We start from the raw sequence: 24,766 nt of genomic DNA on the forward strand, positions 1-24,766 counted from the left end.
CGCCGCGCTCTCCATTCATAAATTCTCCGCCTGCTCCGCGGCCACCGGGCACCGGAGCCCGCCGGGAACGCCGCGCAGCCGCCCGCCCGCCCGCCCCCCATGGGCCGCGCGCCCCGGCGCTGAGGTAGGCGCGGCGGGCCCGGGGATACGCCAAGGCGGGCGGGGGCAGGCCGGGGCCGCGCGGCCCATGGGATCGCCGCCGGCTCCAGACCACCGGCCCTTTCCGCGAGGCAGCGAGGCCGGAGGGAGGGAGTGGGGGGAGCCGGGGCGGGCGTGCGGGGCTCTGCATCCCCCGTTAGTGGCCTGGAGAAGGACCCCCCCGCCACACCCTTCCCCGGCCTCAGTTTCCCCTGTGAGACGCAGCGAGGGCGATGGCGTCTCCGTCTCCTGGGTTAGCCCGAAGCGGAGATGTGTCTGGAGTCCGGCTCTCTGCCTCTCCTTGAGGGCTCTCCATCCCGTCCCGGGGCCGGTTGGGGGCGCGGGTATGGGCGCGGTGGCGAGCTCGCTCGGAGAGGACCGGCTGGACCTCAGGGGCGGGCCCGTGGGGAACGTCCGCCCTCGGGTCTGGTCCCCGCCTACCCCTAGGAGTCCACCTCTCTTCCCCCTCGGCTGCCTGCCATCTTTCCTGATCTCCTGTCGCGGTCCCTGCGCTTCTGCCCCCTCCCCCTCCAGCCGGAACTCATTTCCCGACCTACATATGCGCGCCCATCCCCCTTGAGGATCCCGGGCAGCCACGGTCATTCTCGGACCGGAGCTCTGAGAACACCTGGCTTTCGCCAGGTCTCCCCCACCCCCACTCTCTGGGCCTGTTTCCCCTGCTGTCGAGTGGGGTTAAAACCCGAAAGGGTTGGGGACGCTGGAGCCTGTGCACTGGCTCACCCTTTCCTCTGGGGAAGGACCGAACGCGCGCCCTGCCTACTCAGGGATGCGGGTCATCCCGGCCCAGACTCTGCTCCCTGAGATTCCAGCGTGCAGTCCCCGGTCCTTCCCACCGGGAGGAGGGCGCGTTGAGGGGGGGCAGTCAGGTGCAATGTCCAGGCAGTCCCTTTTCCGAGGGCTGAGCTCCCCTCCCCCGGCCTCAGTTTACCCCTAGCGTGAAGCAAAGGTGGAGGTTGGCCTGCTCAGCCAGAGAAGCTGCTCGCGGAGGCGCAGGGCCCCGCGCTGGGCATTGGCGGGGAGGCGGCTGCAGCAGCCATCTTGCCGCCCAGGACCGGCTCAAGCCGCCCTGCAGGAGGCCTCCCTCCCCCGCGCCCCCTCCTCTCCCCAGTGCGCCCTGGCAACCCCCCCCCCGCTCGGCCTGCTCGCTCAGTCGCCATGGGAACCAGATTCTTCAGGGCTGGGAACAGATGCGCCTTCTTTGGCCTTTTCGCTCCCACTAGCACTGGGTGGAGGGGGGCAGCCACCTCCCGGAGTCGTGACTTGGTAGTCACTGAGCTCAGTCCCTCTGCCCCCCTCCACGATCCTGGTACCACTCCCCGTAGAACCAGTCTCCCGGGGCTGCGACAGCCCCCTCCTGTCCCCTGATGCGGCTGGCAGGGCCCCTGAGGGCTCACGGTAGTGAACTGACATCTTCGGCGTCTCTCTTCCCCCTAGGAGTGCTTCCCCTTTTCTGGGCAGGGTTCCCGGCCAGTTGCGACCTTGCTGGGCCGGCCCCACCGGCTGGGGAGGTGGTGGATAGCACACACCTCCCCCGTTTTAAACACGGGGACACGGAGGTCCCAGCGTGGATCTAAGCGGGGTGGGGGCTGCCTCGGGGCTCTCCTCCACCTCTCCGTGAGTCACTGCCCCATGTGGACTCCTGCTCCCTCTCCCGGGGAGCTGGGAGGGGGAGGGGACAGAGGAGCTGGTCTGAGCAGGCCCTGCCCCCCCAGGCCCCTCCTCCTAGCTTCACGATGCAGCCCACGCCCACCACGGCCACTGCCGCCGGCGCCGCCACCACGGTCGCCCTGACCTCGAGGTGGGACAACGCCACCGGCAGCCCCACCGTGAGTGAGGGGGATGGGGGGGGGCTGGGCCGGGCGGGCCTCCGGAGGCCACGCCCAGCGGTCCTGACCCCTGCTGGCCCACAGGCGGAGCCTGACCCCATCCTGGACAACTACGTGCTGCTGGTGGTGGTCATGTCGCTCTTCGTCGGTGGCGCGCTAGTGGTGCTGTCCGGCGTGCTGCTCCTGTGCAGGCGCTGCTGGGAGGCCCACCGGCGCTTCAACAGGTGCGCAGCCCGCCCACCCCAGCGGCCTCCCCGGGCCCCTGCGCGCCTGGAGCCGGGTGACCGTGCGCGCGCGTGTGTCAGCCTGTGTGGTGTTGGGGGCCTGCTTCTAAGTGCCTGGGGAGCACGGTGTGTCCACTGGGGCCTGGCCCAATGAGCTCGGGTCCCGGCAGGTGGGCCCTCCGTCCCACCTTGCTGCCCTGCGGTCCCTCCCCAGAGCGACGGAGGAAGCAGAGAAGACCACCACCACCTACCTGGACAACGGTGCTCACCCGGCCCAAGGTGCGGCGCCCCGCCAGGCCCGCCCCCAGCCCGTCTGCCCGCCCTCCCGCCCGCCCCCTCGGGCCGCCTGACCGGCTGTGTCTGTCTGTCTCCCCCACCAGACTGGGCGCAGCTCGATTCCGACTCATCTCTGTTTCCTTAGAGCCCGCGCGTAGGTGCTCACAGGCGCGTGCTGAGCGAGTGAGTGTGTGAGCGGATGTGTGAGTGCCCGCCCTGCCCCCTGCCCCGTCCCAGCCCTCAGTCGGGCCCCACCCCTCGCCCCCTCCCCGACCCACCCCAGCCGGCCGCCCGCCCAGCGCCAGCCCAGCGCCAGGCGCGGCCCGCCTGGGGCCCACCCTCTGCACTCTCCTCGCAGACCCTGACTTCAGGGGGGAGGACCCTGAGGGCCAGGATGCAGAGACGGAGCGCTTCCTGTCCACCAGCTACACCGGCCGCCGGGTGTCCTTCAATGAGGCAGCCCTGTTTGAGCAGAGCCGGAAGTCACAGGACAAGGGCCGCCGGTAAGGGGCGGCACAGCAGGAGGGGACCCTGTCCCCAAGGGAGGCCACAGAGCCTGGTGCCCTGTGACTGGGCTCACTGCGGGGTGGGTGTTGGCCTTGCTCTCCCCCATAGTGGAGCCAGGGACAGCAGCAGGTGTGGGCTCGGGGTTCAGGCTGAGCATGGGGGCTGGCTGGCATGGTGACAGGCAGCCATGCCGGGCGCAGGTACACCCTGACGGAGGGGGACTTCCACCACCTGAAGAATGCCCGCCTCACCCACCTGCACCTACCACCCCTCAAGATCATCACAATCCACGAGTGCGACCTGGGTGAAGTCAGCACAACCACCCCTCCCCACACTGCTGCCACCCCCAAGGCCAACCTCGCCATATTCCAGGTGAGTATATGAGTGGCAGCCAGCCCGGGGCTCAGTGGACAGGACACCCACCCTGTAGGTGGCCCCTCTCCCACTCTTTGGGCTGGGCCCCTCATCTTAGGACAGGGAGGGGGGCCTGGCTGGGGTGCACAGTGGGCTGTGGGTCCAGTAGTCCCCCTCACCCACCCGTGCTCTTTGACCTGTTACTGCTTCCTCCCCTAGCCCCCGGGGAAGGCCCTCACCGGCCGCTCTGTGGGCCCCAGCTCCGCCCTGCCAGGTGACCCCTACAACTCAGCCGTGGGCCCTGCTGACTTCGAGATCAGCCCCTTGGCATCCAGCGACTCCGGGGAAGGCACCTGGGTGAGGGCCCCCGAGCGGCCCCTCCCCTCCCTGCCCCACTCCAGGACAGAGGTCAGCCTGTGGCCTCCCCCGACCCTAACTCCCCTTGCTCCTGCCTGATCCCCCTGCATGGGAGGAAGAGGGGTAGGCAGCACTTAGACCACACAGCCATCCCACACACGCACAGAGCATCCTAGCAGCCGGAGAGCGTAGGCTCAGGACACAGCCCGAGCCAGGGCATGAGTGCTCTCGGACACTCACCTTCAGAAACCCCTCTGTCCGGGGCTGGGAGAACGGAGCTGGCCAGAGCCTGGCTGAACCCCGCAGCTTAGCATAGCTTCCACCCAGCCACCAAGCGCTGTTCACTGCTCCTCTGCGTTCTGGGCGGGGCATGTTGGCACTGTCTGCCAGGGTGGAAGCCGCCCACGAGAGTGCAGAGCTGGGGCCCAAGCTGGGGCCAGCACGTGGGGCAGCAAGGAGGGTCCTCATGCCTGAGAGCATTCCTTTTTCCTTCCAGTTGGAGGCAGGTACCAGGAGCACTAAGCCTGTTGGGCCAGCGGCCACGACAGGACCCGGGGAGGCAGGCCCAGGCTCCGGGGCCGGACCTGTCCTGCAGTTCTTTACCCGCCTGCGGCGCCATGCCAGCCTGGATGGGGCCAGCCCCTACTTCAAGGTCAAGAAGTGGAAGCTGGACCCCAGCCAACGGGCATCCAGTCTGGACACTAGAGGTAAGCTGTGGCCTCCGTAGAAACCGGGGCCCAGGGGGTGGAGCTCCAGCTGCTGCCCCAGTCGGCCTTAGAGGAGGTTCTGCATCCAGGAAGGGATCCGTGCTCTTGAGGGGCCCCCGGGCTCCTGCTCCCTGCTGGCCGGCAGCACCCATTTGCCAATGGGCATCTTGCCCAAGGGCTCAGAGCTGGTTGGGTCACTGACTGTGCCCCAGTAAAGCAGGGGGGTGGGCAGGCCGTAGCCGCGATTGGTGAACTTCTTCGGTAAGGCTCTAGACAGTAATGCTTTTGGGTCTGTGGTCAGTCTCTCTGGTCTGGCAGCGTGGAAACAGCCGTAGACTGGGTATGAATGAGTGTTGTAGGGATGGGCCAATAAACCTTCATTTACAACAGTAGGTTGCAGGCTCATCTGGCCTGTGGGCCGGAGCATCCCCACCCCTGCGCTAACGACAGCAGCCCTTCAATCCCGCAGACTGCCTGTCATGGAGAGCCTTGCATATAGGGCTTCCTTATTCTCAGCCCCAAGCAGGGATACTCAGGGCATACTCAGTATACCCCAGATACACTGGGGGAACTCAGCCAGGACAGGACAGGCTGCGGGGGTTCCTGCCGCCCTGTGGAGGTGGTGGGGCCAGTGCCAGGACAGGGGAGGAGAGAGAGCGTAAGCAGGTGCATGGCCTGGCTCCAGCTCGTGCAGGGAGGGGGGCCCACTCCACTGCCTTCAGGAGCAGAGACGGAGCCCATGATCCTGAGGGCGGTTAGAGCCAAACGGAGGTGCAGAAGTGCCCAGAACCTGTTTGCTGACTGGCCTCCCCACCCCTGGGGCTTTCCCACCCAGTCTTCTCCCTGGCCCCCACCAGCCTGTCCCTCATTCTCCCCCACGTTCCAACTTCCACACTTCAGCCCAGCTGTGCTTCAGCCCGCCTGGTGTCCGGGGCACATCTTGGCCCCGGCCACACCTTTCCGGCCAGAGCTGCTCCGGCTACTGGCACCCCCTCCACACCGCACTCACACCTGCCCTAGCTCTTCTGTTCTCGGGGCCTCAGTCTCCCCCGTGCAGAGCGGGGTGCACACTCACCTGGACCAGGCTGGTCCTTGCTGGCCTCTGGGGCGGGAGTGGGGCCCAAGGCTGAGCAGAACTCTGACGCGCCTTCCTCCGTACAGGCTCCCCCAAGCGGCACCACTTCCAGCGGCAGCGAGCAGCCAGCGAGAGCACAGAGCAGGAGGAGGGGGACGCCCCCCACGTGGACTTCATCCAATACATCGCCAGCGCAGGCGAGGCTGTGGCCTTCCCGCCCCCCCACCCCCTTCTGGCCAGCCCCACCAGCCCATCCCCCACTCTCGGCAGGTATTTTTCAGTAGATAGAAGTGCTAGGGGTGGACCTGTGGGCCCCAGCCCCGCCCAGTCCCCACCCCATTGTCCTGGGGAGGGCTCTCCCCACCCTGCAGACGTGCGGTCACACTCCTCCAGGCCCACCATCCCTCCCAGAGACTGTCTCACTGGGGCCACCTCTCCAGCATGCATCACGAGAGGGAAACAGGGGGAGACGGGGTAAGGGCAGAGGGGCAGGTGGGGCCCTGGACGATGGCCCCAGGGTCCCCAAGACAGGATGCCTGCCCAGTTAGGGCTGCCAGGGGTATGTGCCTGCTTGGATGTTACTGCTTCCTGGTGGAGTCCACGGCCTGCTGGGCTCCGCTGGGGCCTGGTGCTCCTTCCCACCTGCTCATATTCCTGAGGGCTGCATGGCCCCTTCTCAGAAACTGACCCCTTCTGCCCGCAGCACCCCACTACCCCCCCCAGTGGATGGGGGTGGTGGGGTGATGAAGTCCAGGTGTAGACGCTGAGTGGGACTGCACCTGGTCCAGTCCCTCCCATGCCAATCCTTTCTACACTAAGACATTAGGAAAAAAGTAGCTTCGCAGCAGAATGTTCACTCTCTCTAGGTGAAGAGCCAGCCACAGACACTGGGAAAAGTGACCTGGTTGAAAAACAGGTGCCAGGAAGGCTCAGATTTACCCAGAAAACATACCCTGCAACAGGGACTGGCGGCATTTTAAAAAAAAATTCATTTTCCGCAGAGCCTGGCCAAACCTAGGGGGTCCCCGCCCATGCCCACCCTTCCGGACCCAGAGTCGGGGGGCTGGGGAGCAAATGGAGGGGCGCGCACAGCCTTCTTGACTGCTGCGGCCTGGCTTGCAGGCTAGAGGCAGCCGAGGAGGTGGGCGCCACGGGAGGAGCGAGCCCCGAGTCTCCCCCAGAGCGCAGCGGCGGTGTGGGGCCTGAGCAGCGGCAGCAGGAATCTGATGGCGAGCGGGACTCGGGGCCAGAGCAGGCCCAGACCATCTACCGGGATATCTGGAGCCTGCGTGCCTCTCTCGAGCTGCACGCCGCGGCCGCCTCGGACCACAGCAGCAGCGGCAACGACCGCGACTCGGTGCGCAGCGGAGACAGCTCGGGCTCAGGCTCCGGGACCACCGTGCCCACCTTCCCACCGCCCTCGCCGCCGCCCACACCTCGGTCCGCGGATAGCGAGGCGGGAGGTCCGCGGAAGCTGCTTCAGATGGACAGCGGCTACGCCAGCATCGAGGGCCGCGGCGCGGGCGAGGACGGGCTCCCCAGCGCGCCCGAGAAGCGCTCTTCCTTCACCAGCGCCGGCCGCACGGCCACTGTGGGCAGCAGCTTCGAGGGGGCGCTGGCGCCCAGTGAGGCGCCCGCCCGGCCCCGCAGCCCCCGCGCTTGGCCCCGCCGCGCCCCCCGCCGCGACTACAGCATCGACGAGAAGACAGATGCGCTCTTCCACGAGTTCCTGCGCCATGACCCGCACTTCGACGACGCGCTGCCCTGCGCCACCCGCCACCGCGCGCGCGCGCATCCGCACCCCCACGCCCGCAAGCAGTGGCAGCAGCGCGGCCGGCAGCACAGCGACCCCGGCGCGCGCGCCGCCACCCCCGCCCCGCCTGCGCCCCCATTCGGCCCCGACTCCCGTCCCACACGCGCGCCTCTGCGCCGAGGCGACAGTGTCGACTGCCCGCCTGAGGGCCGCGCGGGCGATGACCCGGCTGCGCCCGCTATCCCTGTCATCGAGGAGGAGCCCGGCGGCGGCAGCGGCAGCTGCCCCGGCTCGGGCCTGTGCGTCGGGCCCCCGGGAACGCTGCTGGACAAGCTGGCGGCGGGCATCGACGACAGACTCTTCCCGCCGCGCCTCGCCCAGCCCATCTCCACGGCTCCTGCGCTGGCCGCCGCCGCCGCCGCGCCGACGTCTCCTGACCATAGCCCGGCCTAAGCCCTGCGTCCCGCACCCACCTCGTCAGCTTCTCCCGCGCCGCTCGGGACCTCCGCCGCCGGACACGCCTGGGGCGCGACGCTCCGGCGGGCAAACGCCGGGGCCGCGGGGCCGTGGGGCCGCGGGGCTGCGCACGCGCACGGCCTCTAGCCGCCCCCCAGGTGCGCATGCTCACGTCCTCGGGACACCCTCGAGCCGCCTCCGGTGCGCACGCGCACAGTCCCCACTGGGCACTGAGCCGCGTCCCTCTGTGGCTCCTCAAAGTGCGGGGCTGGACTGGAGGGAGCGGGGCAGGTTCTCATCTTCGAGCCCCTGAGGACTACGTTCATCTGCCTTTGGCCCCAGACAGCAGCCTCTGGGTGGGGGCGTCTTGGGCACAGAGCACCGGGAGGCGCACGCCCAGGACCTGCACCTTGGAGAGTCCGTGTGGAGGAACAGAGTGAGGCGCATGCGCAGGGCGCCCCTACCGGGGCCAGTGGAGCCTCGAGGGGGCTCGGGCTGCACGCGCCGGAGTCTGCAGCGGGGCGCATGCGCCGAGCCCGCGGGGACCCAGACTGCGGGGGCATGGAAGACGGGCGACGGGCGCGCCCCATGGGCGCGCTCGCTCCGGGCTGGCAGGTTGGGTGGAGGCCGCAGCCGCCGAACCCCTGAAGCTGTTTACCTCAACGCGGCATGTGCTCGCGGCAGTCTGCGCCCCCTCCGAGCAATAAACCACAGCCCGCGCCGCCCCCTCCCGCCCACCGTGTCCAAGTCTCCGCGCCCGCCCCAAGCATGTGAGTGGGCCACCTGCCCGCCCCGCAGTTGCACCGTCCAAAGAGCTGCCAGAACTCATTAATGTTTGGAGACACACAAAACCCAAACGGCCAAGGTTTCAAGTTTCCCAAGCTTTATTTATTGCCAAAAGATGGGGCAGCCCTAGCCTGCGGCCGAGTCGCCCCGCCCCGCCCCGCCCCTCGGAGCTTCGTGCCGTCTGTGTACCATCCAGTGATGGAGTTTCTTGTGTTTGTTTTCTGGTTGATTATAAATATTTACTGCACACTCTTGCTTAGTCCGGGTTTTCTCTGGGGACCCAGGAGCACAGAGACCTTGGAAAGAGGGTCAGGGTCCTGCGATCAGGTAGCTCCCCGGCTGCTGCACTGTGGACTGACTGGTGGGCCCTGGGGCTGCGCAGAGGGCCCTGCTGACCTTTGGGGAGACCGGACACCACCGAGAGAACTGCTGTCCAGCGTGGCCAAAGGCTGACCCCCACGGAAGCCCCAGGTCCCACCACCTGCCCACCAGACCTGCAGACCCCAGCCTGCCCCCTGGGCTGTAGGTCCACAAAGGGGGCTTGGACTCAGATCCCCTACCTGCAGGACACGGTGCCACCCAACAATTCCCAAACACCCTTCACAACCACAGCTCAAATCCACCTGCTTTATTTTTTCTTAAAAAAAAAAGAAAGAAAAAGGAACCAACCAAACAAAAACAAGGCAGCCGCCTGGCTCCCTTGGGCTCTGGGCATGCATCTTGGTTGACAGGCCTGTTCTTCATCCCGGCTCCTGCTGTGGCTGTGGTTTGTCTGAACACATCACTAGGTGTGGGAGGCGCTAACGTGGAGCAGAGTAAAAAGAAGTCAGGGCTGGGGAGAGAACCAGTAGTCTGAACATAAAGTGCGTGGCAAGGGCTTCCCACAGGGCCCGTGAGCCGGTGTGCTCCCTCCTCCCCTGGCCAGGGGAAGGGGCTCGGCACAGGGCTGCAAAGTCAACAAGAGGTCGTGTCCACTGGCCATGAGGGGAAGGCCAGGCCCCAGTCCCTGCTGTCCCCCAGCCATGGCCCTCCAAGACCCCTGGCTTCCTGAGGAGCAGTCGGCAAGGAGGGTGTGGTGGTGGCCTTCCTGGGCAGCAGCCATGGGCCAGCAGTCGGCGGGAAGACTCAGGACCTGGGCCGTGGCACCTGGCTGGGGCTCCATGAGACGGGCTGCAGACAGGAACAGACAGGTCACTCCTCGGCCAGCAAATAGGCTCTGCATCCCAGGAGGGAGGCCCACCCTCTGGTCTGCTGACAGGGTGGGGAAAACTGAGGCCTGCTCATATGGAGCTGTCAGACGTCCAGAGAGGCCAGGGAAGGTTGTGCTGCTTCCCGGGCTTACCCTGTAGTTCACTCTGCCCAGTGGAGTTAGGCAGCAGCCTCCACAGAGGAAGCCAGGCTCCCAGCCCTCCTGGCTGCTTCTGATGCTGGCAGATAAGCACCACAGGGCCGTGGGGGCGGGGGGCAGCTCCCCGGGAGAGGGCACCCCGCCTGCATCCTGAGCAGATGAGGGGATCTCCAGCACCCCTGGGGCCTGATTCCCCACCACACACACCTTGGACTGGGGCAGGCAGGGGCGGGAAGAGGAAGCAGAGGGGGGCCGAGCAGCCACCAGGATGACAGCCTGGGCCAAGCTGAAGACATCCCAACCTTCCACCCACCCACACAGTGCCTCATATGTCTCTGGGCTGAGTCTAGCATCACCGGGGCTGGCAGGACAGGCCGCCAGTGTGAGGGGCCCCCCTCCTGCACATGGGAACTGCTGCCCAACCCCCACCCGACTGGCCAGTGTCCTGGGGGCAGTGGGCGCAGACTGACAGAACAGGGAAGACAGAACTGGCCCTGGTCAGCAGTGGCTGCAGCTGTGAGTTGGGCCGGGCGCTGCCAGTGCCCACAGTATGGCCCCCACCCGCTCCCACAGGCCCCCACAGCAGCCTACCTGTGGGTGGCCTCCCTCACTGCTGCTTGCAGGCCGACAGCCGGCGGATCTTGCTGCTGGCCGAGCAGGCCTTGCGAGTGGGGTTGGAGACGGCGCTGGCCCGGCGCTCCACCTTTGATTTGGTGCTCAGCTGGGCCGACTCTGTGCCATTCATGCACACCACTTTGGGTGGGCCCCGGCTCTGCCCATTCTGACCAGCCTCCTCCTCTGGGACCTGTCCTAGGAGGGAGAGGGCGAGTGTGGGCTGATGGGGGCCCAAGACCAACACCCCAGGCCCCCCCACCCCATTCCCCAGGCCTAGGTCCTCTCCACCCAGGCACGGGGTCCTCCACCACCTGCCCCACCTGTCCCGTCTAGGTCCTGCCTGCGGGGCCCTTCATCCAGCTAGAAGGGGCAATGGCCTCAGAGTCGGCCAGCCAAGGTGGGGGCCCAGCCCACGCTCACGTGCCTGCTCGTGTGTGAGCCTGGCTTCTCACGCAGGTGGTTGGGCTGCCCTGCTCACCCTCCACCCCAGCACACAGTGAAGGACCAGGGTCCTGGGGCACAGGGCCCTATCCTGGGCCCGCTCACCTGTGTGGAGGCCAGACCTCACTGGGCCCTGTGGGGCTTGGGAGGGGCTGGGCTCAGGCCAGGTGTGTAACACTCATCTTTCCCCTTGAGGCCAGCCTCAGCTCCCCATACTGGGCACTGGATGGAGAGATCAGAGCCATGGGCCTGCTCTGCCCCTACTCACTACCAGGCAGCACCAGCCCTTGCTGGCATCCGGGGGCCACAGGCCTGGGGCTGCACGGCTGCCTGCACTCCTGTGCTCTCGGGTGCAGGGGGGAGGAGGAGGGCATGCAGGGGTCGGCCAATCTGCTAGGGCCCACGTAGCTCATTCAGTGTGCATGGAAAATCGGCTTCCTGCCCATGGCCCACCCTCCTGGGACACAGGTGGGAAGCTGCCCTCAGCTGCCTCTAGTCCACCTCTTCACCAGCACAGAGCCCCCTCCAGCCCAACAGTCCCCGGTATCTGACTCAGCAGCTTCTGGAACTTGCCGTGAGCCACCCCCATGCACACAGGAAGCATCCTAGGTCAGAGCTCCTCACGGCTGACAGGGTCCTGCCGGGGAGAGGTCTTGAGAGGGGTCAGGTGCCCTGCTCTGATGGAGGAGGGGCCTCGTGGGCACCGAGTACTGCAGCTCTGCACGGACCACCTGGAGCCCAGCTACTGGAACAGCGACTGTGGCTGGGGGCGGGGGGGCAGGGTACAGGGTCTGGCCTCCTCACCCTCAAAGGACTGGAGCATCATCCACAACTGCCCACCTCCGGCCCAGGGCCCAGCACCCAGCTCTCGGTGGGAGGCAGACCCCCCCCAGTGGGGACAGTCCCAGGAGACCAAGGCCAAGCAGCTGAGAGCCTCTGAGGGCGAGCCCAGCACAGGACTGCAGTGAAGAGGGACTTGGCTGCAGCACACCTCCCTGCTGACCGGCTGGAGTAGAGTTCTGCTGCTTCTACCGTGGACGGACCCTCTCAGGCCAGGCATCTGACCCCAGCCGGGAGAGCCCCTATTGCATGAGCCCTCCCCAACCATGAAAGGCAACTCCTGGCCTCTCACACACGTAGTCAGTGGTCTGGCAAAGTTCTGGGGATCTGGCAGAGTCCTCACTCCACCTTGCTGGGATAGCAGATGGCCTGCCAGCGAGGGTCACTCCCAAGGACCTGACACAACAGCCCAGCACCTCTGAGAGGCCAGACACCTCTTTCCTGTTCTACAGAGGGGACAGACCTCTGCAAGGCCACATCACCTCCCGGGACTCTCTACGGAAACGGCTGAGCCAAAGCCACAGCTGCTTGGGGTCCAGCAGGTGACACCTCCAAAATGGGCATCACAGACCCCCAAGCATGCCCCCTGCGTGAGTGGGATGCATGAACCCCGCCCCAGCTCTGCCAGGAACACAGTGCTGGGCCCATAGTGTTACTGCCCAGTGGGATGTCCCCGGGAGCCCCACCCACCACACAGGCCACCCCCAAACACCAGTTTTTTCAACAATAGAAATCTAACATTTGGCAAACAAGCCAGGGAAAAGGGAGACAAGCATCACCCACACACGCACAGCTGGGCAAATCTTTATGATGGGAACCTGCGAAACTGGCCCCAGAACAGAACAGCGTACACTGGGGGGTGGGGGGTGGGGCAGCTGCCCTGGCCACCCTCAGATACCTGGGCAGGGTCAGGGAGGGCCGGTGGGGAGTGCTGAGGCCTGGCCTGTCTGGCACGGGGTGGCACGGGGGTTAGGGGCGGGAGCAGCGCTACACTACGGCCTCGAGCTCCTGTGCGCCCCCGGCCTCAGCTTCCTCTCCAGAAAGGTCTGAGCACTGACTCTTCTGGGCGCCTCTCTCCTCTCTAAGCCCTGCCTCAGACGTCTCCTCGCCACCTGGGGAAGCAAGGCGACACGTGTCAGGGCGGGCAGCCAGGCACCAGGAGGGCCACTGGACCCTCTCAGGGCCGTCAGAGGGGCTTCCCCCATCTCTCACCGCCTGGCAGGACGTCATGTGCACTCCCCAGAACACAGGCGGGCGCCCTGGGTTGCCTTTGCCCTCCAGGATCCCCACCTGCTTCCGTGGGGGAGGGGAGGGCCGGCCACACCCTCACGGCTGTCTGTGCCCTCGGCAGGCCCTCCGGGGTCGAGGTCAGGTTGGGGACATCAGGAACGTGAGCTCTGCCACATAGGCAGGTGGACAGGGAGGCCAGGTCGTGAAGCTGTGCTCACCGGGCACCGTGAAGTCCTGAGTGTAGATGATGTCATCCTCGATATCGAACAGGTCCTCATCCCCGTTGTCATCAGCACAGCCGTGCAGGTCCTCCAGGTAGGGCACCACCGTCATGCCACGCCAGCGGTCTTTGCAGTCCGTGCTCGGCGGGATGGGCACCAGCTCCTCAGCTGGCGGGTGCTTCTTCCGGAACCAGCTGTGGAAGTCAGCAAGTCAGGACGGCCCGGAGGCTCGCCCAGTTCCCTACAGAGGTCTCGACCTCAGGGCCCACCCCTAAAATCTGTATGGGGAGGGGGAGGGCGGGCAGGAGAGGGAGGGCCAGAAAGGCCCCTGGCACCCCAGACCCCACATCCCACCCCCCCCAACCCCATCATGCACACCCCTGCACCCCCAGAACCTCCCCATTTACTCCCACCACGAGGACCCCGACCCCCCCGCAGCTGGGCCCCACACGGACACTCACCTGTGTTGTCTGATCTGCTGTATGGAGAACCTCCTGGCTGGCTCGTATTCCAGCATCCCTGACGGAAGACCAGCAGGCCGTGGGGAGTCAGCGCTCGGCACGTGGCCCAGCCCTGCCCCGAGTCGGCCTGTGCATAGAGGGCGCCCCCAGGAGGAGGCTGCACTGGCATGGGGGAGTGGAGCCTCAGCTCAGAGTGCTCCAGGCATTCCACCCCCCACACTGCAGTCCCCCACGAGCCCGGCCTCCACCAACAGGGCGGACCCGGGCACGGGGTGAAGACGCAGAGCCCTGACTGTGTGGAGACGAGGCCCTGCGGCCCCAGCAGGCTGCGCGGCAGCAGGAGCAAAGCCACGGGCAGTGGGCATGGTTGGGCAGACAGCCGAAGGGCAGCAAATGCATTTCACGCTGACGCCAGAGCTGCTGGGAAGCAGGACAGTCCCAGCCCAGTGACGCACAGCCTGTCCACATGCTGGAGGACGATGAAGCACCCGGGCCTGCTCTCTGCCTTGTTCATGCGAGGGCCCGGCCCCAGGGGCAGATCCTGCCCCAGAGCCCACAGCTTCTGCCTCCGGCTTCCCCACGGGAGGGTGGAGCTCCACACGCGTCATGCAAGGGAGGGGTTGGGGTGCTGCGGCTCTGAGAGCTCCGCACGGCACCCACTTGGAGGGAACGCCCACTGTTCCCAGGAAACCTGTGGCGATTTGGAGCTGGGAGCTCAAAAAGCTGAAGGTCTGAATGGGGCCAAAGAGGCGGTAAGACCATGGGTCATGGCCTCAGTACTCAGGGTGCAGGCAGGGAGGACGGCCACCAGGCCTTGGGGCCAGGACGGTGTTCTAGGGAACACAGGGAGCCACCCCACCAGTCCTGGCTACGGGAAGAGCCTCTGGAGCACGCACCCCCAGCGCAAAGGCCCTGAGGCAGGCTTGGGTGAGGGGGATGCACAGACCATGAGCCCTGCCTGGCCACCTCGGCCTTGGGGCAAATGCTGTGGAGGAGGTGAGGGACAGGGCTGCCTGCCTGGATCTGGGGACAGGGACCCTGACGCCCTCTGCTATCTAGGTCATCAGCCCAACAGGGGCCGTCTCAAGCACTGAGAAGAGGAAGAGCAGTAATGGACTGAGCGAACAAAGCCTCATTTAGAGGACACACCAGCCAGCCGGCGCCTGTCAGGACAGCGAGCCCCATCTGCCCTTGTAGCCGTCTCTGCAGTGAACCCCATCGGGGGGCGGCGGGGCGGTTCTGGGCACACTCGAGGACAGGGCCAGCTGACTTCACAACCCTCCCAGGGAGTGCCTGAGAACTTCCAAGCACTTGAAGGCCAGGTCGGAGCAGCGGGAGGGCTGGGCCACAGCCCGCAGCGCGAGTGAGGCAGGACTGCACCCACCCAGCCATCTTTGAGGGTCCCGGGGAGGGGATGGGGTGCTGCCAATGCGGGCCTGTGCCCGGGGGTGGAGTCCAGCTGCTGCAGACCAGCAAGCCATCTTGAGCTCTACTTCACTCTCCCCAAAACTTAAAAACCAGCCCGACCCTGCTGTTAGAAAATAAGCACTCTTGGGATCGCGGAATCTCTGTCTCCACCGTAAGTCACGTGCAGCCTAGAAAGGGCCCGGGTGCAGTCCGTTCCACCCCAGAGCAGAAGCCGAGGCAGCACCTCCGCGAGGACTCCCAAGTCCCGGGGACGTGTGGGGCGATGCTCTGCGCCTGCTCTGTCATCAGAACAGGCTCCCGCCCAACGCCAGGATGTCAGCTCTGGCCGCCCCCAGCAGTCCACACCTGGTGGGCCCACCCCGGACGGGCCGGCGGCTGCACGGCGCCACCTGCTGCTCAGCCTGCGACACGCAGCAGGAAGAGACCCAAGGGCCCGGCTGGGGCGCCCAGGCTACTTCCCTCTGGGGGGCGGGGGTTGCAAGAGGGCGGAGCAAAGGCCCAAAGCAAACAGTAGGGCCGCGGATGCCGGCCCCAGCCTCAGCTGCTCTCCACTAACCGGGCCCATTCCTGGGCGGCGTGGGGCGGGGCAGGGGGCCGCAGAGAGGAGGCCCAGCTCTCCAGAGGCCCGTGGTGGGTACAACACCCCTAGGACCCCCATCACCCCCTGGCAGCCCATGCCCGACACGTCCAGCCCAGGTGCCGTCCCGAGGGCCTCACCTCTCAGCAAGTCCGAGAGCGGGGGGCCGCAGTCACCCGGGATCGTGTAGTCTCCCTTCCCGATGTTCTCAAACAACTTGTAGATGTTGTCCCCCTCAAACGGGTACAGGCCTGTCGTGATGTTATAGCTTCGCCCCGGCGGGAAGGAGAGAGGCCCCGTCAGTTGGGGCTTCTCCTGGAGCCCCGGCCTGGAACCAGCCTGGCACAGGAGCCCTAAACCACCCTCACCTGTGGGGCCTCATACCGGGCGACAGGAATGCTCTGGAATAGATGGTGGTGGGGGATGCACCACTCTGAAAATACCAAAACCCACTGCATCGTAGGTCTTAAAAGGGTGCATCTTGTGGTATGTGAATTCTCTCTCAATAAAATAAAATAGGGGCACCTGAGTGGCTCAGTCGGTTAAGCGTCCGACAACTGATCTCATCCTCGGGTCTTGATCTCAGGGTCGCTGAGTCCAAGCCCTGCGCCGGGCTCCACAATGCCCAGTGTGGAGCCTACAACCAACCAATCAACCAAATAAAAATAAAAATAAAATGGACCACCGACGCCAGCCAGCAGCTGCCCTGCAGGCGGGGCCAGGACGGAAGGTTCTGGACGGCGCTGGTCAGTGCGTGGCCTAGGCCTGTGCATCTCTGCGGCGCACACCCCACCTCGGGAGGGAAGAGGGTCCCACAGAACACCGCAGCCCACTCAACATGGCTCACGCACGAGTGCTCAGGGCTGTGCCCTGCTGGATGGGAAAGCAGAATCCGTGTGGGGGGCACCTAACGGCTGAGCAACACTCCAACCTGCCACGTAAACCAGTGGGAAGAAGACCAGGACGAGCCCTCAGCAACCAAGCGGAAGGCGGGGGCGGCCCAAGGAGGACGGCCAGTCTGTGTGCATGCCCCCACACCAGGTCTCTGACCCTGAGAACCCCACAAGGTGGGAAGCAGTCCCATGTGCTCCTACCCACAGGGGGCTCCGAATCTTGGCTCCACCGTCTGTCTGACACTCTGGCCACCCCGGCATACCCCAGAATGGCGTCTGGGGGACCCACTAAGAGGGGCAGGTTCTAGAAGCCTGGAGCCCAAAGCGGGTGCCTGAGTCCTCGGTGGGCAAAGGAGGGGCCTCTGGGGGAGGGGGGCAGAGCAGGGGGACCAGAGCCCCTGGGCACTTACAGAGTGACCCCAGCTGACCAGATGTCCACCTTAAAGCCAGAGAAGGTGTCCAAGCCATTGGCAATCTCAGGAGGCTGGAACGCTGGGGAGCCCTGGCTCGTCCGGCACGTGTCGTCCTCGGCAAAGGGGTGCAGGGCCTGCGGCAGCAGCGGGTGGCCCTCAGGGAGCAGCCCTGCGGGGCCGCGCCCGCCCCCCGTGCCGAATGGCGGGCACCTACCTCAGCCACACCCAGGTCGGAGATCTTGAGCGTACCACCGGTGGTGAGCAGCAGGTTGCCCGGCTTGATGTCCTTGTGCACGATGCCCTGGCTGTGCAGGTACTCCAGGCCGTCTACCAGCTGGCAGAAGTACCTGCGGGGGCGGGACCTCCGTAACCTGCCCCGCTGAAGGTGCCGTCTCGTCCACCGGGGCCCCCTTGGCACAGCAGCCACCTGGGGTCAACCCAGCAGGACCAAAGACGGGAGTCCTTGCAAGCGATCCCTGCCCCACGAGGCCTGTGGACCGCTCCAACCTGAGCCACCTGGGGAAGGCAGAGGAGGGCTCCCCGGCCCCCAGCGGCTCCCCCCACCCAGGCCGCCCTTCGTCACGCTCCCCATGAGCCCAGCGGCCGTGCTGGGTCCTCCAATCGGTCTGGCTTCGACCTGACCATGTCTCCTCCCTGGTAGTGCCCCCCAGGGCTGGGGACGCTTGACCACCCCCCACCCCCCACCCCCAGGAGGGCCAGCTGGCCTGTGGCAGCTCAGGGACTTCTCAGGGACTCCTCAGGGACCAAGAGGTCTCACAGCCTGAGGCAGGGGGCACGCGGGGCAGGGAGGTATGCGAAGGGGCTGCAGCAGCTGGGCTGAGCGTGCTGCACACTGAGCCCCCAAAGCTGAGGCTTAAAACACACCGGAGCTTTCATGTCACTGGTGATCAGAAAACCTGTTTGAGGGGCACCTGGGTGGTGCAGTCGGTTAGCTGTCTGACTCTTGGTTTCGGCTCAAGTAGTGTTCTCAGGGTCGTGAAATGAAGCCCCACGCTGGGTGCCGCACTCAGCAGGGAGTCTGCCTGAGATTCTCTCTCCCTCTGCCCCTCCCCCGACCTGCTCTCTCTCTCTCTCTCTCTCTCTCTCTCTCTCTCTGTCCCCCCCACCCCACTCTCACTCTCGGGGGGAAAAAAAAGGAAAAAGAAAAAGAACCTCATTTGAACATGGGACTGGATCCTTGAAGCCCATGGGCTGGTGGGCAACCCCGCAGGAGGGAGGGGTGGCCGTGGGGCCCCGGCAGCAGGCACTTACCCATGGGCCTGGCACACGGGGAAGCGCTTCTCCGGCACACTGTCCAGCATCTCCTGCATGCCACACACGCAGTACTCCATCACCATATACGTGCGGTGCTAAGGAAACCATGGACTGGCAGAGACCCCCGCCCCAGGCAGGGCCTATCCCCAGGGAACAGATGGCGGATGCTCGTGGGGAGGGCCTGGGGGAGAAGACCCCGACCGCATCTGATGACTGTATTAACAAAGATAAGCAGGAGCACCCAAAGACAACAAAAAGACCAGAGGGATTACAGGGCCTGTAGGGCATCTCTGCCCCTGCACTGACCCTCCCAGAGTCAATTCATAGAGATCTGTGGCCACCTCGTCTGGGCTCAGTGCCCCAGACCGACAAGAAGCCCTCCCCAGGCATTCAACACCCTGAGGAGCTCCAGCCCCACCCCCAGCCCCAGAGGAGGTGAGGAGACAAAGCTTGCAGGACAGGAGGGAGAGGCAGGTGGGACGAGGGCATGCAGACCGATGGGAAACACAGGAGGACGAGGGGCTCCGAGCGGGAAGAGGATGGGGCCTCGGAGCCAGGGGGATGAAGGCCTGGGGCGGCTGGGCCACACTGGAAGTGGCTGAGTGTCTCAGGCCAGCAGGGGAGAAGGACAAAGCCCCCACTGTGTCTCCAGCGGAGGTGGCCGCGAGAGCAAGCTGGACAGGAGCCGCCTGCTGGAAACCCCATCACCCCATGCCCAGCACTTCCGTGGGAAGGCGGCAGCCCCCCGGCTAGACCTAGGGCCCCCATACGCCTGCTCCCTAGACCTGGAGCTGGCCAGAGCCACACCACCCTGAGGAGTTGGAGCCCATCCCCAGAGAGTAAAGGGCAAAAGCCAAGGACACTCCCAGGGAAGCATTCCTGCAGAATGATACACTCCCCACCCCACGTCCTACCCCAAACAGAGTGGCCCTGAAGGGCAAGACGGGGGCCTGAATGCCAGAGGCAAGGAGAGCCCTCGCCACGAGGCCCCCCAGACCCAGGGTCACCCAGACCCAGCACTCCCACTCTGGGGCACAGGGTAAAGGGAGGAGCCCAGCATCCACACGAGTGAAGGAAGTCTGAGACACCATGGGGACCCGGCAGGTGACCCAATGGTACTAGGTGCAGAAGGCCAACCACGGCCTGGGGCTGGCGCTGCCTCAGGAGCTCCTGGGCCGGCTAGTCTACCAGCCAGAGTCACAGAGGGGTGCGTGGAGGGTCAGGAGACAGCACCCTGAGCCCTACCCCCTACTCCCCTCCAGCGTGGCCCTGACCTGGCGCTCTGGCAGATCAGCTGCCACAAGGATATATTTTCTGCTTCTCTTCATTGTATAACACATCCACCAGCTGGATGACGTTTTTGTGCCGTAATCTCCTCAGAAGTTGGATTTCCCTAAAGACAGAAAACAGAGGCATCAGCCGACCCGCCAGTGAGAATGGCTGGTACCATGTTTGTTCAGAAACCCTGCTCGCTCTGCTTAGTAAGAAGGGAGAGCTCGCCCTCTGGGTGCCGTGCAGAGGACACCCCAGGCTCTGAGGCGGGCAGGCACCGGGAGAACCAGGAGAGGCTTCTCTGCTGCCCCTTCCAAGCGAGCAGCTCCATCCAGTGACAGCAAGAGGGTCTCCCCGAGTCTGGGGAACTTCGACAGGGACAATGCAATCAGGATGCTTTTTAAACATTTTAACGGGGGGTGGCTCAGTTGGTGAAGCATCTGCCTTCGGCTCAGGTCATGATCCCGAGGTCCTGGGATCGAGCCCCGCATTGGGCTCCCTGCTCGGCGGGAAGCCTGCTTCTCCCTCTCCCACTCCCCCTGCTTATGTTCCCTCTCTCACCGTGTCTCTCTGTCAAATAAATAAATACATAATCTTAAAAAAAATAAACATTTTTTTTTTTTAAGATTTTATTTATTTATTTGAGAAAGAGAATGAGAAAGAGAGAGCACAAGAGGGGGGAGGGTCAGAGGGAGAAACAGACTCCCCGCTGAGCAGGGAGCCTGATGTGGGACTCGATCCCGGGACTCCAGGATCATGACCTGAGCTAAAGGCAGTCGCTTAACCAACTGAGCCACCCAGGCGCCCCCCAAAAATAAACATTTTAATGGGACAGTTTTTCTTTATAAAAGACCACAGCGATGTGGCATAAGGACAGCAGGTCAAGTGTGGAGTGAGCACCTACTACGTGCAGGAGCTGGGGCTCAGTTACCCAGGAAGGCCGGGCCACCCCGGCATCCCCGCTGTGCCTCTCTGTAGGAACAAAGCCCCAGGCAACGCACCACAGCTGGACCCATGTCTCCACGAGGACTCCCTTCCTCTCCTTCTCCCTGGTACCCCACAGCCCTGCAGGAAGGATGGAGAGCCCTTCCCACAAGAGCCCTGGAGACCTCAGCTGCTGCAGCCCAGGTATGGCGAGAAAGTAGCCCCACCAGCCCCACCAGAATGGCTGCCACGGCACAGCCGCCCACCTGGCACCAAGCTCGCCCACGGGCCCACGCCCAGCGCCGCCTGCTCCGCAGATGGCCACCTGATGCTTCACCCGTCCAGGGTCTGAGCAGCAGAGAGGCCCACACAGCTAGCAGGTGTTGGGGGAGGGTTTGGTCGAGTTACCAGCAGAAGCAGCAACTCCACAGCAGGTAGGCGCCCGCGACAGCTGGAGCACGTCCACACAGAAAGACGCATGAGCATGTTCACGGCAGCACGATCCACAGAAGCCCCGAAGTGGGAACAGCCCCAGTGTCCACGGGCAGGCGGACGGGCAAACACATCGTGTCCCCCACACATGGGAGCGTCCCGCGGCTGCAAACAGGAGTGAGGCACCCACACGCTGCCCCGGGGATGGACCCCGAGCCCACGACGCTCAGGCAGGGAGCCAGACATGGAAGGCCACGCAGGGTGTGAGTCCACGTGGGTGACACGTCCAGAACAGGCTCATCCACGGACGGGAAGGGGGCTTGTGGGGGCGGGGGGCTGGGGGGGATGGGGGTGACAGCTAATGGGGGTGGTGTTGCTTTTGGGGAGATGGAATGTTCTGGAATAAGATAAAGGGGATCCCTAGGAATACACTAAATGCCACCAAATTGTATGATTATGAATAACGTGTCAATAAAGTTTTTTAAGAAGTCCTCACCAGGAAGCCCAAGCATGGGACCTAAGAACAGCTGGGCAGGGGAGGCCCTCTCCTCCTGAGACTGAGGTCACATCCGTCCCACTGTCCAGGCTCTGGGAAAAGGCTGCCTCTTCCAGGAGGCCCTTCCTGACAGCCACCCCCTCCCAGTGCATGAATCCTGGGCCCGACACCACTCACCCTCCTGGGTGCGGGCCCTCTCTAGGACCGTGAAGCCTGCACCCCCCAGCAGCTATGGCCATACAGCTGCCAGGGCCCCAGAAATGGCATCTGTGCACAGCCCCCACCCCAGACTGCAGACCCCAGACCCACAGCCCGGGAGGCCATCAACTTGCAGAACAAAGACAGCCTTGCGGCCACCTTCCCAGAAACTCACCAACAGAAACCCGTTCCCACCCCTACCAGAGGGCTCCGGGTGCAACAAGAATTCTACTCCGGTTTTCCCTGTTGCTCAGATGGTGCCCTAACCATCTGACTCCTGAGCTCCCGGGATGCCACACACACTTCACTACACACACTGAGTGGGGGTGACTCACAGACCCTGGGGTCGCCCTGGTTTGTCCCTCTGACGCCTGGGGGGTTACTCTGCTGTCCAGCATGAGCAGGGGTCAGACCATTATATTTTCCAAATAATTAATGCAGAGTTTGTCCCCCTTGGCCCTGCTGACACTCTGGGCAGGTCACTCTCTGTGGGAGCCTCCTGGGCACTGTGGTGGGGGGGCAGCAGCATCCCTGGCCCTCACCCCCTCAGTGGCAGGAGTAACCCCAGTCCTGATGACCACAGACATCTCCAGACATAGCCCACTGTCCTCTGGGGGCGGGACAGTGTCGGGTGAGAGTTCTGCGTAGGATCAAGAAGGTCCCTGATGGGTTGAAGCAGATCCTGGAGCAGATCCTGGAGCCTCTGGACCAGTGCAAGTCGTCCCTGGAACCCAGGCCCCACCTTCCTCCCTCGCTCCTTCCTCCACCCCTCCCCCACCCAAACCATCCCGTTGCCCTGACTCTCCCGCCCTGCGCCCAGTGCCCAGAGCTCACCTATGACCCAGAGACTCTCCATGCAATCGCCCGTCACACTCCATTTCCACCTGACAGATGGTGGTGGCAGCAACACCCGTCTCCATGGCCTGGCCCCCAGTCAGCCCCCAGCCAGCGGCCGTGGGCATCACCACCACGTGCTGCCCGGTGGGAGTGCAGAGCAGCGCCTCTCGGAGACCACCGTCCAGCACCTGCTGTCCACCAGTCAGGCCGACACCCATGAGCCACCTGGTCAGCAGCCAGGCCGGGGAGGCAGCTGCGTGGGCGCCTGTCACGGGTCTGCGGCCAGGGCGGATTCAGCAAAGGCACGGGAGTGAGAAAGCCCCAGAGGAGAAGGCCATCCACACAGGCCGCGAGCTAGATTAGCAAGCCCTGCAGGGCCAGCCTCAGAGACAGAACCCAACTCCTCTGAGCTCTAGCTTCCTGGGACAGCACACAGGACTGGGAACTGTCCACCCAGCATCGGAATGAGGCTCCCTGACACGCTGGGACAGCTCAGGTCAGCTGACGGCAGCCTGGGGAGCCAGAAGCTTCCTTGAGCCGTCCACACCAACCTCCCGACCTCAGGGCGCTTTTCTTCTTCATCGAAAGAGATCACTTGAGGTGCAACACAAGTAAAACCATGTGTTGACGGGGCGCCCAGCCAGCTCAGTCGGTAGAGCACGGGGCTCTTGACCTCAGGGAGGTGAGTTCAGGCCCCCCACTGGGCGTGGAGCCTACTTAGAAAACTAAATAAAATAAAATAAAAATTACAAAGATAAAAACAAAACACACGTGTTGGGACAAGGACGCCTTTCCTCTATCCAGCTGAATGGCAGCCACCTGTGGACGCAGGTGCCGAGGAAGCGGGACTGGAGAGTTTACAGCTGAGCTCCATGAGCCTCTGGTGACCCGTGCCTGCGACCACACTTCTAAACTCCCAACACAGCCAGCCAACAAAACTGCACGGCAGCTCTGGGGGCAGGGGCCCCACTGCTCTGCATTCTCTTCTCCTGTCTCCCCCTTCGCCCACTGCCGTCAGGATGAAACCACCACCAAATAAACGTTCATCCTCTGTGACAAGTTCATGTCGGGAACTCCAAACCAAGGCAGAGGGCAGCACCCCTTCCTCTGCAACGGAACAGCTCAACACTCCTATTCCATTGCCTGTAAAGTATGTTCTTCAAAAAAAAGGCCCCACTCTAACAGAACCAGGCTGACCCACCACGGGTGTGCTGGGTAACTGTGATCACAGCATCGTGTGTAAGCGCGTAAGCCACCTTCTCCACACCAGAAGAGAACGGGCACAACGCCAGGATCTAACAGAAGGGGCGGTGGGAGCCACGCGCACTGAACTTCGCCAGAGAGAACGCGGGAGGAGGGTGCACCCAGCCACTTGCCCAGTGACCTCCAGGGTGTACTGAAAGCTTTCTACCACCTCTGTGTTTTCAATGTCTCCTACAAGTTATATCTCGGGTCCAAAAACAAGAAAAAACAATGTTTAACGAAAAAGGAAAAGCGAGGAGCTCAGCCAGGATGCAGGAAGTGAAGGCAGAGGAAATGGTGCCTTCCGGCCCGCCTCCCCCACAGGGGCTCCGCGCTGCGGTCACTAACAGCCCCCCCCCCCCCCCCCCCCCCCGCTGCCTGGGACCTGCCCAGGGTTGCAGCCTAACCAAGTGGACTGCTTATTAGTTCACTTGTTGATTAACCACAAGAAAACCTGAATGGGGGTCATAAAGCCATTCAAGCTTACCGAGAAATACAAAGCTGCCTCCACGGTCAGGTCAGCCCAAAACAAAACACACAGGGACAGGCCCATGGCCACTGCCCTGAGAAGCATCAGCTCCACGCATGCCGGAGTGAGACTGAGCCGCCCAGGGAACTCCCCACAGGTCAGGGCCCTGCAGACAAAGAAGAGTCCGCGGGGTGCCCAAGGGGCGGGCCAGGGGCAATGGCAGCCCTGGAGGAGGGACACTGAGCACGATCCCCCTCACCTTAGCCCCTCTGCTGATGCTTCTAAACATATGACCCGAGACCCTCAGAGGTCCAGGAAGGAGACTCAAACAAGAGAAATTGCTAAAAGTGCAGCTCAACACAAATACTTGTCCACACGTCTCCAGCAGCATGACTCATAAAAGTGGATACAACCCAAAGACCCATCAGTGGGTAAACGGACAAACAAAACATGTCCACCCACACACAGGAGCGTCCCGTGGCCGCGGTGCCCCGGGGACGGACCCCGAGCCCACAACGCTCAGGGAGGGAACCAGACACGGAAGGCCACACGGGGTGTGAGTCCACGTGGGTGACACGTCCAGCACAGGCTCATCCACAGACGGGAAAGGGGCTCGTGGGGGCCGGGGGCTGGGGAGGATGGGGGGTGACCGCTGATGGGGTGGTGTTTCTTTT

At 64.3% G+C, this 24,766-nt stretch overlaps 2 protein-coding genes across 10 annotated transcripts in view; one reads left to right on the forward strand and one right to left on the reverse strand.

Moving 5' to 3' along the window:
• CBARP (CACN subunit beta associated regulatory protein) lies at positions 1–8,732 on the forward strand. 6 transcript variants are annotated; one of them, XM_078058398.1, is made up of 10 exons: positions 1–124; positions 1,872–1,985; positions 2,070–2,209; positions 2,424–2,488; positions 2,844–2,988; positions 3,193–3,364; positions 3,566–3,754; positions 4,200–4,410; positions 5,572–5,755; positions 6,608–8,732. In XM_078058398.1, the coding sequence occupies exons 2-10, from the start codon at positions 1,893–1,895 to the stop codon at positions 7,689–7,691; spliced, it is 2,283 nt and encodes a 760-aa protein (XP_077914524.1). In that variant the 5' UTR covers positions 1–124; positions 1,872–1,892; the 3' UTR covers positions 7,692–8,732. The 6 variants fall into 6 exon arrangements, with proteins under 6 accessions (XP_077914524.1, XP_035956556.2, XP_077914530.1 ...); XM_036100663.2 differs by having other exon boundaries at positions 3,566–3,703; XM_078058404.1 differs by having other exon boundaries at positions 3,269–3,364; positions 3,607–3,754.
• STK11 (serine/threonine kinase 11) overlaps positions 8,561–24,766 on the reverse strand; it is a 21,789-nt gene continuing 5,583 nt past the window's right edge. Inside the window, exons 2-11 of one of the 4 annotated variants that reach the window (XR_004919969.2) lie at positions 19,532–19,615; positions 18,220–18,309; positions 17,162–17,294; positions 16,945–17,081; positions 15,782–15,909; positions 13,637–13,694; positions 13,173–13,369; positions 10,420–10,633; positions 9,150–9,650; positions 8,561–8,776 (exon numbers count right to left, since the gene is read on the reverse strand). Coding sequence is in view for 2 of the 4 variants with exons in the window: in XM_036100654.2 (XP_035956547.1) it covers positions 9,281–9,650; positions 10,420–10,633; positions 13,173–13,369; positions 13,637–13,694; positions 15,782–15,909; positions 16,945–17,081; positions 17,162–17,294; positions 18,220–18,309; positions 19,532–19,615 (1,411 nt within the window). In the remaining 2 variants the exon portion in view is untranslated. Of the gene's footprint in view, positions 8,777–9,093; positions 9,651–10,419; positions 10,639–12,622; positions 12,837–13,172; positions 13,370–13,636; positions 13,695–15,781; positions 15,910–16,944; positions 17,082–17,161; positions 17,295–18,219; positions 18,310–19,531; positions 19,616–24,766 lie in introns of those variants that run through there. The other 3 variants (XM_036100654.2, XM_036100655.2, XR_004919970.2) reach the window with 3 other exon arrangements.

The sequence above is a fragment of the Halichoerus grypus genome, chromosome 1 (assembly GCF_964656455.1).
Source record: "Halichoerus grypus chromosome 1, mHalGry1.hap1.1, whole genome shotgun sequence".
Lineage (NCBI taxonomy): Eukaryota > Metazoa > Chordata > Mammalia > Carnivora > Phocidae > Halichoerus > Halichoerus grypus.

Coding starts and splice junctions, on each gene's coding strand:
- CBARP (XM_078058398.1), top strand. CDS start 1,893: ATGCAGCCCACGCCCACCACGGCCACTGCCGCCGGCGCCGCCACCACG. Junction 1,986..2,069: donor ACGCCACCGGCAGCCCCACC/GTGAGTGAGGGG, acceptor GCTGGCCCACAG/GCGGAGCCTGACCCCATCCT. Junction 2,489..2,843: donor CGGTGCTCACCCGGCCCAAG/GTGCGGCGCCCC, acceptor CTCTCCTCGCAG/ACCCTGACTTCAGGGGGGAG.